This window comes from Myotis brandtii, unplaced genomic scaffold (genome assembly GCF_000412655.1).
Source record: "Myotis brandtii unplaced genomic scaffold, ASM41265v1 scaffold134, whole genome shotgun sequence".
Classification (NCBI taxonomy): domain Eukaryota; kingdom Metazoa; phylum Chordata; class Mammalia; order Chiroptera; family Vespertilionidae; genus Myotis; species Myotis brandtii.
Genome location: NW_005354756.1, coordinates 1070604 through 1083062, shown reverse-complemented (window position 1 = coordinate 1083062; position 12459 = coordinate 1070604). Strand labels below are relative to the sequence as shown.

At 46.5% G+C, this 12459-nt stretch overlaps 1 protein-coding gene across 2 annotated transcripts in view; it reads right to left on the bottom strand.

Moving 5' to 3' along the window:
• The window catches only part of ULK4 (unc-51 like kinase 4), a 290018-nt gene that overhangs the window by 249330 nt on the left and 28229 nt on the right, over positions 1-12459 (bottom strand). For both annotated transcript variants that reach the window (XM_014534909.1, XM_005860404.2), the window contains exons 17-18: positions 10791-10869; positions 1306-1413 (exon numbers count right to left, since the gene is read on the bottom strand). In XM_014534909.1, the coding sequence (XP_014390395.1) occupies positions 1306-1413; positions 10791-10869 (187 nt within the window). The remainder of the gene's footprint in view (positions 1-1305; positions 1414-10790; positions 10870-12459) is intronic.

Below are 12459 nucleotides of genomic sequence, written 5' to 3'. Positions count from 1 at the left end.
ACCCTTTTATGTAATGATGTTTACTTTGAATTTATATTAGTTCACACAAACACTCCATCCATGCTTTTGTTCCGGCCCTCCGGTCCAGTTTAAGAACCCATTGTGGCCCTCGAGTCAAAAAGTTTGCCCACCTCTGGACTAGACAGATGGCTCCATCTCACATGGCTTATTGCCAGGTCTCTAAAGAGACCCATGCACGGGGAGAACACGCAGACACCTGGGAAACCCCGCGAGCAGGAGGAAGCGCAGGGGCGGAGGGAGGTGTGCAGGCAGGAGCAGGCACAGTGGGTGCGTGCGAGGAGCGGGGGGAGGTCAGCGTGGCGGAGGGAGTGAGCGAGTGGGAGCGAGGGAGGCTGAGGTTAGGTAGGCACGGGGGCCTAGAAGCAACTGGAGGGACTGATGACCGTGAGCAACACGAGAGGCACAGGGCCTCTGAGGGGCGACACCTGCCGCCTCTCGTGTGTGTAACAGGCTCGCCATGGCTGATGTCTGGAAAACACACTTTTACCAACACAAGAGCAAAGCCAGGAGACTGGGAGTTCTGACAACAGGCCAGGTGAGAGATGATTATGGGCTGAACCCAAAAAAACGCAAAAGTGAGAACACCTGGACTAGGGCGGGAGGCATCCCCGACAGAAGAAAGGACAAAAGCCACACAAACTGCAGCTGCGTTGCTCTGTAACGTCCTCTGCAGAGTCCCACTCCGCCTTCCGCCCTCCTGGTACCCTGGGTGTGAGCAGAGCGCCCGCAGGCGGACTGGGTCTCTGTTACACAGTGTGCACCATCACTCCGGGCCAGCCTCTCCTCGGTCAGCACGGACTTGAGATTTTACGGTTGACGTATATTCAAAGTGACGGGCCCACAAAAGCCCTCAGCTCCTGAAAACGTACGGGTTTTCGTGGACCCGGGGGCAGAATCCCCTCGTCAGGTTGGCTATCGTAAGATGCTGTCGCCTGTCATGGCCACAGACATGGGCTTCATTAAAACAGCCTAGCTTCCATCCAAGTAGAGTAAGCGCCAAGGAAAGCGATTCTCGACATCTACTTTTAGAAACAACGGGAATATTGCGGCACACCGGCTGAAAATTGCTGCTCTAAAGCAAAAAAGGGGAGGAAAGATGACAGCCAGACAGACAGGGAGAGACCGACAGCCTCTCTCCTCCAGAGCAGCATCTCTCCTGAGCTCCCGGGGCGAGCTCTCAGCGGCAGAGTCAGGGAACTTTCACGGGCTATTAATACTCGCCGGCCGGGATATGTCAGAGCACGTCCACGCGCAGCAGGGCTCATCTCAATCAGACAGGCTCACCTGGGTGGCCACCAGATACAGCAGCTCCCCAAGGGCTGGCAACAGGCACTGTTTTAATTTGCTGTTCCTGAAGTTTTCCCTAATTAATTCAGTTAAGAGAGTAATTGCCTGAAAGGAGAAAAAAAAAAGTATATTATTTGATATGTATCTCTGTTCTCTCACCTGTATGTAAAAGGCAAGACTCTCTCCAGAAGAAGCAGTTTCCAAATGATTTTCAAAATATGGGCCTTATTCCTGAAAGAAAGAAAAAATAGTAACTGTCCCCGATGACAGTAAAAACACCTCCGGGAAAACGCACTCCGGTCAGGAAGGCACCGGTCAGCTACCAAGCATTTTCGCCGCGTCACTGACCCGGCGAGGCAAGTGCTGTGCTCACTGTAGAGCCGGGGACTCAGGGGAAGGGTCCAGCAAGTGTCCGCCAGCTCCCCGGACAGCCAGGGTGGGCACCAGCGCCTACCGTGCCAGGTCCCCAGCACGCCCAGCACGCCCCGGTTTAAAAACTCTCACATTGCATTACACTTTTAAATGATTCCTTCAAAAACCTGAGAGTAGAAATATTTTCCCAAAGCTTCAATACGATCCACGTTGACCCTCAGCAGCATGTATCGAACGTAGTTAACTTCCTGGGAGCGATGCTAAGACAGTCCCAGCCCCTCGTCACCAGAATGCACTCACGGGAACACGGGTGAGTGGGATCACATGGTGACCAGGGAGCGGGGAGGAAGGTTTCCAATGGCACGGGAATCCCAGCCCCATCCTGAGAGGGAGCTCGGAGCAGGTAAGACAGTGCGGAAACCTGCTCCAGGTCAACGTGGCTCCGAGTGTGGCGCACAGACAAGACTACTCACCGTCGGCAAAGACGGCAGCACAGACACTGAAAGGAGGCATTTGAAAGCTTCCAGAACCACTTGACAAAGTGACACTATCCCGGCACATGATCTCTGGCCCTTTTGTAAACAAGAACCCGGAGGAGTGGTGTCCGTGTGGGGTGAGCTCAGTCAGTAGTCAGGTACTGGAGGACACTGTGGGTGTGGTATTTTTTTATAAACGGTTTTGTTAAGTTACAACTGACATACCGTAAACCGCATCTATGTAAAGGTAACCATCTGTGACGTCATCACCCGCAGCCCCTTTTTTTATAAACGGTTTTGTTAAGTTACAACTGACATGCCGTAAACCACATCTATGTAAAGTGCACACTTAGATGCAATCAACACAGGTAACCATCTGTGACGTCATCACCTGCAGCCCTGATCAAAACGGCAACACCCCGGAGTGTTCCCTCCGGTTCCTTTGGTAACTAATCCCTCCATCCTACTCCTTCCTCCTCCCGAGACAGCCACCAGTGCACCTTCTGTCATTAATCCACATTTTCTAGAGTTTATGTAAATGGGATCGCATACTACATATTCCTTTTTCTGGCTCCTTTCTCTGGATGAATCTTCAGAGGAATATGCTAAACATGAAACCCCGGAGTGTTCCCTCCGGTTCCTTTGGTAACTAATCCCTCCATCCTACTCCTTCCTCCTCCCGAGACAGCCACCAGTGCACCTTCTGTCATTAATCCACATTTTCTAGAGTTTATGTAAATGGGATCGCATCCTACATATTCCTTTTTCTGGCTCCTTTCTCTGGATGAATCTTCAGAGAAATATGCTAAACATGAAAAAAAGCCAATCACAACAGGTTACATACCGTATGATTCCATTTATACAACATTCTCAAAATGACAAGCGTATAGAAATAGCAAACAGGTTAGTGGCTGCCAGGGGTAGGGGTTAGGGGAGGACACGTGACAGAGGGCAGTGGGCGTGGTTAAAAAGGGGCAGTCTGAGGGGTCCTTGGGGTGTTGAAACTGTTCCCTAACTGCTCTGATGTCCATATCCTGCAGTAATATTCTACTCTAGTTCTCCAAGATGCAACCTCTGGGGAAAATGGATGAAGCGTACCCAGGATCTCTCTGGATTATTTCTTACAACCTCATATGAATCTATTAATTATCTCAAAATAAAAGGTTTAATTTTTTTTTTTAAGTCAACCTCACGCTAAATTCAAAACCCATACCCAGCTCGCTGCTTCGAGAAGCTAGGGACAGGGACTCGCAGCTTTTCTCAACCTTATAGCCCACGGGCACTCTGGGTCAGTAAGCATCACTGGAAATTAAAACACCTGAATGCTGCAGATCCTGGGAGAGATGAAACTGTCTGAACTGCCTCCAGCACGACAGGACAGCGCAGACAGACATGCTAGTAACCCCACGGCAGCCTGACACGGCGCTGCCTACGTCAGCTTTGGAGGGCGGTGAACGGTACGCGGCAGACGGTGTTTCCCTGCAGTGTTGTTTGGATAGTCTCCCCCTTGTTATTGTAAAACTTTAAAGAAAATTTACTAGTAAAACGGAACACTATAAGAATAGTGAACAAACATACCGTATGAATGACAAATACCATGGAGAAAAATAAGTGTTTGATGACCTAGGCAGACTGGCATTTAAAATGCCATTACTAAACAGAACAAAAAAGGTAAAATAGATTTGCTAAGCTCTTCTTCAGCTTCAGAAATCCAAGTAATATATGGATATTGGGGGAGGGGGGTTTATTTTTTAATATGTTTTTATAGATTCAGAGAGAGGAAGGGAGTGGGAGAGAAATAGGAACATCAATGGTGAAAGAGACTCATCAATCGGGTGCCAGACATACATGCCGGTGCTTCCACACTCTCCCGAAGGTCCTCCCTTCTGCACCTACGGGCAGGGATTTCATTTACATGCTGGGTGGGACAAAAGTAGGTTTACAGTTGTCCATATGCAAAATAATACAATAATTAATCCTATATAATAAAACCCTAACATGCAAATCAACCAAACGGTGGAACGACCAGCAGAACAACCAGTTGCTATGATGCACAATGACCACCAGGGGCAGAGGCTCAACACAGGAGTGCCCCCTGGTGGTCAGTGTGCTCCCACAGGGGAAGCACTGCTCAGCCAAAAGCCAGGCTCACAGCTGGCGAGTGCAATGGCAGTGGAGGGAGCCTCTCCCGCCTCCACTGCAGACAGGCAGTACAGAGAGAGGAGTCTTGGACTGCAAGAATCCTGGACTGCGAGAGGGATGTCTGACTGCTGGCTTAGGCTCGATCCCCAGAGAGATCAAGGATCAAGCCTAAGCCAGCAGGCGGACATCCCCTTAGGAGTCCCGGACTGCAAGAGGATTCAGGCTGGGCTGAGGGACACACACCACCCCCGTGCATGAATTTCATGCACTGGGCCTCTAGTAAATAATAATACAAGAATAAACTTTCATACACTCACAACTATAAACCTACTTTTGCCCCATCCTGTATATTGAGGGTTTTTAAATGACTTTTACATATATATTTTTTTATTGGTTTCAGAGGAAGGGGGAGGGAGAGATAGAAACATCAATGATGAGAGAGAATCATTGACCAACTGCCTCCTGCATGCCCCCTTCGGGGAATGGAGCCCAAAACCTAGGCATGTGCCCTTGACTGGAATTGAACCCAGGACCCTTCAGTCCGAAGGCCGAGGCTCCATCCACTGAGCCAAACCAGCTAGGGCTAAATGACATTTTTATTTTTTGGAATAACACAATTATGCCCATTGCACAAAGTTTTCTTTTTTATTAAAAATATATTTTTATAGATTTCAGAGAGGGAGAGAGAGATAGAAACATCAATGATGAGAGAGAATCATTGATCAGGTTTCTCTGGCACGACAGAGGATTGAGCCCACAAGCTGGGCATATGCCCTGACCTGGAATCAAACCGTGAACTCCTGGCTCATAAGTCAATGCTCAACCATTGAGCCACCGTGGCTGGGCTACATGTTTTCTTAAGAAACCAAATCACATTGTCCTTTATGAAAACTGAGTCTTTTCGATGTTGGGATATGTCAAAGTTATGACACAAAGAACATAACCCCAATACTGTTTGAGCTTTCTATTTATAACTATTACTTACTTGCTACTATATTCTTAATAGTCATCTCTTCAACACTCCTCAAATAACAGAAATACAAAGGAAGCTCATTTTAAATTGCATTTTTCTGCTTCAGGGATCAGCTCTGATTAGTTATGTTTGTGCAATTCTTTCCACCACCAAGTCTCCTTCTGTGTTTCTTTCATCTAATAGAAAATTAAATGTGGCATTTGCTGGGTTCGCAAGGATTACTAAACACATCACATTCCAATGTATAAGCCCCACAGCTGCTGCTCTGAAAATATTGCAACAAAGGTGTGTTCACAGCTCGGGTAAAACGAGCAGGCAAATTAGTCAAAGCAAGAAACACAAAAGGTAAAAACTGCTCTACAAGATGTCAGGTAAGAAAGTCAATGAATTCCATCATTATAAAAAATTAGGAAGCATGCCGTTGAAGAATTCTTTGAGGTGAGATGTTTCATTTGTATGCAAAAGTGATTAAAATATGGCAATGCCCCAAATGATATCCACTCGGCATCCTGGCTGAATATTCGCTCTACACAGAGGCCTGAATGTTATACAACTCATTTCATCCTGTTCAACACATTTGCCTCTTGTGCTGTCCAAGAACTAACCAAAACACAAGTTTGTTTAGCAGGGAGACACAAGGGCAGATTCACCGACACTAACAGTGTGGAAGATTATAAATGACACCGGGCCCAGCCGGCGTGGCTCAGTGGTTGAGCGTTGACCTTTGAACCAGGAGGTCATGGTTCGATTCCCAGTCAGGGCACATGCCTAGGTTGTGAGCTCGATTGATCTCCGGTGTGGGGCGTACAGGAGGGAGCCAATCAAAGATTCTATCTCATCATTGATGTTTCTATCTCTCTCTCTCTCTCCTTTCCTCTCTGAAATTAATTTTAAAATATTGTTTCTTTAAATGACATCAGTCTCAGCTCAGGGCTATGAATAAGCCAGACATGGTCACAGTGTCGGCCCTGGCCCAGTAGCTCAGCTGGTTAGAGCTACACCAAGGCTATAGGTTTGATCTCTGCTCAGGGCACATACAAGAAGCAACTAATGAATGCATCAATGAAGCAACTAATGAATGCAGTGCAGATGAAAAGGAAGGTGGTGAGCAAGGAGCCGCGTCCTCAGTGGACAAGGAGAGTGAGCAGGGGGTCAGTAGCCCAGGGCACTGCGGGGAAGGTAGTGTCATGTGACCTGTGCGACCCCGAATCACAGGTCCTTGGGGAAGCCAGAGTGTGGGAGTGTTTGCAGGAGTGAGGACGCACCCACAGACACAGGGGCCCTGACAGTGCCGCCAACACCTCTCAACTTCAAACACTCTCACCCCTGCACGCACATCTTTTCAAGAGCCTTAACCAGAGCCTTTCAGCTAATAAGTTTTTAAACTCAAGACCACTGAAGCCAAGCCCACCGCCTTCTCTCCCACCCAGCCTGGGCTCTGGGGGTAAGACGCAAACCCTGGGCTGTACCAGAGAGCGTTTGGAAGTAGCCACTCCCGCCTTTCCACGGACTCAAGCCCTCCCTGGACTGGAACCCAAACATCTTCTGGAGACCACCCCACACCTGGGCAAATTGGCTTCTTCCACCTTAAATTCTTAATCACAGCCTTGGTTCCTATGAAACCCTATGGCAGCACTCCCATTCTCTGTGATGACAAGCTCCCTCATCCTCCCACCACCAAGCCTTGCTCCCACTACATCTACCTTTACTCACCTTCTCTTCCTGTTACAGCAGGAGAAGTGGCCCCTCCCTGGTCTAAGGTCATTCCCTTCTACCCACCACACACCTCCAGTGGCCCATGTCTCGCCTCTATCCTCGATGCCTCCCTCTGCAGTGGCTCTTTTTCGTTAGCATTTAAATGTGCCTCACACTCACAGCCAGACTTCCTGACCTAGACACATCTTCACCTGCTCACCCCTGGTTTCCTATACAGCCTCTCCAATCTGGTTTCTACAGCACGAGTCACCAAAACCCTCATTGTCCCACACTCGTTTTGCCAAACCCAATCCAAATGTCCGTTTTCAACTTAACCTAACTCTCAAAAACAATTTTTTAAAATGACCATTTCCTCCTCCATAGCACAGGATCCCCTCTTCCTTCCACTAAAGCAACTCCCCTGTGTTTCTTCCCACCTCACTGTTCCCCAGACTCTGGTATTTCCTCCTCACCTCTGTGTAATGTCCGCTGTCCGTTAGAAACTCCAGGAGGAAGAGACCACACCTGTTTCGCTCATGACTGTGCCTCCAACCCTGGTCTAAGGTCATTCCCTTCTACCCACCACACACCTCCAGTGGCCCATGTCTCGCCTCTATCCTCGATGCCTCCCTCTGCAGTGGCTCTTTTTCGTTAGCATTTAAATGTGCCTCACACTCACAGCCAGACTTCCTGACCTAGATACATCTTCACCTGCTCACCCCTGGTTTCCTATACAGCCTCTCCAATCTGGTTTCTACAGCACGAGTCACCAAAACCCTCATTGTCCCACACTCATCTTGCCAAACCCAATCCAAATGTCCGTTTTCAACTTAACCTAACTCTCAAAAACAATTTTTTAAAATGACCATTTCCTCCTCCATAGCACAGGATCCCCTCTTCCTTCCACTAAAGCAACTCCCCTGTGTTCCCACGTCACTGGTCCCCTCTCTCTCTGTGTAATGTCCGCTGTCCGTTATAAACTCCAGGAGGAAGAGACCACACCTGTTTCGCACATCACTGTGCCTCCAGCGCCTATCCCATTACTTGGCTCAAAGAACGTGCTCTTTAAATATTTGTTGCCTAGATGCAAATAAATAAATAAACCTCTGTCTACACCTAACACCCTATGCAAAGTTAACTCAAAATGAATCGTCAGCCTAATTATAAAATCTAACACCACAAGAATTTTAGAAACTTTTTGTGGCCTTAGGTGTGATAGTGGTATTGTGGTTATATTTTTTTAAATCCTTTTCTGCTAGATACACATACTGAAGTATTTATGAGTAAAATGTCTTTTTTTTTTTTTTTTTACTTTTTAAAATGTGTTTTTATTGATTTCAGAGAGGAGAAGAGAAGGAGAAATAGAAACATCAGTGATGAGAGGGAGTCATCGATCGGCTGCCTCCTGCACAGCCCCTGTTAAGATTAAGCCCACAACCCGGGCATGTGCCCTGACCAGGAATGAAACTGGTGTGGTTGGCTGGAATTTTTAAAAAATAAATACTATAGTGAGAGAAGGAGAGGAGGGACGAGAAAGGAAGGAGAGGGGAGAGGGAACAAGATGGGAAAGAAGAGGGCAAGAGATGACAGACAAATAAGGTTGGCAAAGTGCTAATAATTCCTGGAAATGAGTGATGTCTCATATTCCAATCTCTCTACCTTTATGTATGTTGAAATTTTCCATAATGAAAACATTTAATGAAGGGGTCAAACTAGTACACCTGTTAATATTCCATCCAGTTCTAAATTTTAGGGTTCTATAATCAACTTCCTAAACTACATCCACTGCATGCTTGATACTACAAATATGTATCAAAATGCCAGGACTATTTCCTAAAAGTTACTACACACAGGAACCCCAGTGATCACTGGGTGGTAAATGCGTGATCTAGTAGAAAAAGCCTAAGAATCAGGCCATATTTTTCTATGAAAAAAAAATGAAGAATTGAATAAACGCTTCTAAATACATACAAGAGGTGATGCTCAGCTCTTTTCTGTAGCCAATAACGACAGAATGAGATGAAAGAGATTTAAACTACATCCTAAGGATAGTACAACAGATGTCCCCCGATCTCTTCTGCCTCTTTGTAACAAATCACACCAGCATATGTTCCTACCATTGTTTTAATCATTTATTAAATCTTCTGACATTGACTAAGTGCCTGAAATACATGTTACCTTGCTGCTAGGGACTGTGGGAAACAAAGATGAATAATAAAATGAGGTTTTATACCGTTAAAAGGTCTATAGAATCTTCAACCACAGTTTTTAGTATCTGCTAACAGTAAACCTACTGGAGAAATCAGAATGTATCTCATACCTGAAATTTTATTAATAATTTACTGAAAAACGATCTACAAGCACCCAACTGGGAGTTTCACAGAAACCTGTCAAAGGAGCCCTGCACTAAGGCTCGCCGCCGGCTTCCTGGGGGGCCCCACCCCCTGGGTCACGGGCAAGGTGCTGACTGCACTTTGCTGGAGAGGCTGTGCTGGCTTTCATTCATCTCCTATGGTCTTCATCACCAATGGAATGCAACTTCATTTCACACGGTGGAAACTCAAAAGGAGAAGGAAAAAGGAGGAGGAGGAGAAAGTAGGAGAAGGGAGGAGGGAGGAGGAGAGGGAGGAGAGGGAGGAGAGGGAGAAAGAAACACCCCCATCACATCTCCAGTGCAACCGGGAGGCTGGCTAGAACCGTCACTGTGAATGAGGGCCTGGGCCCCAGGGAGTCCCAGGCTGTGAGGCTGCTCTGGTGCTGAGGGAAGGGGGAATGGCAGGGACAGGGAAAAGATTAAAACAAAAAAGCTCTATCTGCTAAGCCTGCTTCTTCCTGAAGTTGAAGGATAAATTCTTGAACTTGCGAAACTTCGTTCCCAGTGTTTGGGTGACCTCTAGTGGCTGCTTCCATTATCACAGCCCGTTGAGTAAAGATGGCATCACAGGGAACACCCAGCTCCGCATTGTCCGACAGGACTTAGTTCACAACATAGTGTGCTTAATTCAAAACGTGTCCAGACGGCCAAATATACACTATCGTGCCTTTTTAAATGACTTTTCCCGAGCGTCACTTGGGCAAACGTCCTAAAGGGGACAGTGCAGGAACGCAGGATACAAGAGGCTCAGGAATGGACGCCGCCCCTCCTCACCCGAGGCCACATCCGGAATGCAGTGATTAATAAGGGGCAGCAACAGGAGGTGGGAGATACTCTGAGAGGTGCCCAGTCGGAGGAGCAGGAAGTACTAGCCCAGGGCACAAGGACAAGGGCGGTTCAAGAACTGCCAGGCCAATGCTCTCGGTGGCAGCAGCAGCAGCAGTTGCGGGGGATCAGGCCACAGGCACATCACCCAGGGCGACTGTCAGGCCCGGTGACTGCAGATGCCCTCTGCCCAGACCTGCAGGAGTTCCCACGGCAGCAGCCCACACTGTCTCCAGGCACAAGGACCCCACAGTGGGAGTGGGCGGCCTCCCGGCTCCAGCCTTGGCGACGGCCTGTCTTCCTGGCTCTGTCCTCATCTGCAGACCCCCCGGAACCTCTACCTACATAAACCTTTCCCTCGGGAAAGGGGCCTCCTCCAAACATAAGTGACAGACGATAGAGCCGCAAACCCGTAAGTCTGCCGTCCCCCTTCAATTACAGAACATGTTTTATATGCCCAGCTGGTGTTGAGCCTGAAGGTCTATGGAGGTCATCGTTTTATAGCAACGGGACAATTCCACGGAGAGAACTTCGTGAAGGGCAATGAAATCTGCGTATTCCAAGTCACAAAATGAGGGACACTCTCTTCTGTCATTCGTAACATTTCAGGACTAAGAGCAATTACCTCAATAACAGGTGTATGTTCTTGAAGTTCGGCTGTGTGTGAGGCCAGTAAACCAATCAGGCGAGCGACCTTGGCCCGTCTGTAAATGGAGAGAAAACAGTCTGTGAGCAGGAGAGTCAGGGACTGAGGAAACCAGCCCCCGGGAGAGTTCCATTAAGTAAGGATGAGCATTGACAGGAGATAAGGCGGTGTGAGACAGGGTGAGCAAACACTCCCCCGTGTACAGAGCCCAGAGAAATGCGTGCGGGAGACCGCAAAGCATGCCTGCTCACCCCCTGTGTAAAAGCTGAACAACTTGTGCTCCTACAGCAAGTGGAAAACATTTTCCAAAGGCTTAACCAGAGAGACGGACAGAGTAATTTTTATTTCTGAGCACAGAGGTATTTGGCTAAAGGTCTCTGTTCTACCTCTTAGCAGACGGGTGATCATATATATATATATACACACACATATACATATATATGTGTATATATATGTGTGTGTGTGTGTGTGTGTGTGTGTAGTAAATAATACTACTTATTATTAGTGTTAAACATATACAGGTCAGTGCAAAAGTAGGTTTACAGTTGTTCACAGGGAAAATAATACAATAATTAACAAATAATAATACAAGAATAAACTGTTTTGTGTACTCACAACTGTAAACCTACTTTTGCCCCACCATGTAAATCATATATCTGATAAGGGATTAATATCCAGGATATATCAAGAACTCCTACAAATCAACGTAAGACAAGGAACCCAATTAGAAAATGGGCAAAGGACTTGGGACAGACCGTTCTCCAAAGAAGATACACAAATGGCGATGAGCACATGAAAATCTAGATGGTCACCATTACTAGTCACAGTGAAATGCAAATCAGAACCATGAACTAGCACTTCACACCATTAGGATAGCTACTATCAGAGGGAAAAAAGAAACAGAGAAAATCGGGAGAATGTGAACAGAAACCCTCAGGTACAGCTGGTGGAAGTGTCAACTGGTGCTGCTATGGAAAACATGGGTCCTCAAGGTGAGCATGGGATTATCATATGACCCAGCAATTCCGCTCCTAGTGTACACCCCAAAGAACTGGAAGGAAGGACTGAACAGGTACTTGTACACCAATGTTCACATGGAATAATATTTACATGGAATTTATTCAAACTTAAAAAGAAATGAAATTCTGGTATATGCTACAACATAAATTAACTTTGAAAATATTAAGCTGAATGAAATAAGCCGAACACAATAGGACAGATACCGTCTGATCCCACTTACACTAGGTACCCAGAAGAGGCAAAATCAGAGAGACAAAAAGTAGAATAGAGGTTACTGGGACCGGGAGGAGGGGAAACAGGGAGATATTGTTTAATGGACAAAAGCTTCTGTTTGAGATGATGGAAAAGTTCTGCAAATTGATAGTGGTAAGAGTTGCACAACTCTGTGAATATACTTCAAGACACTAAAAAAATAGCTAAAATGGTAAAATTTATATGTATATTTTACCACAATTTATAAATTTGAATTTTATAATTATATGCAAATTATACTTCAGTAAAGTTGATTGACGAATCTGATAAATATCCACTGCTAAAGTGCTAACTAAAGGGGCAAATTGATAGTGGTAAGAGTTGCACAACTCTGTGAATATACTTCAAGACACTAAAAAAATAGCTAAAATGGTAA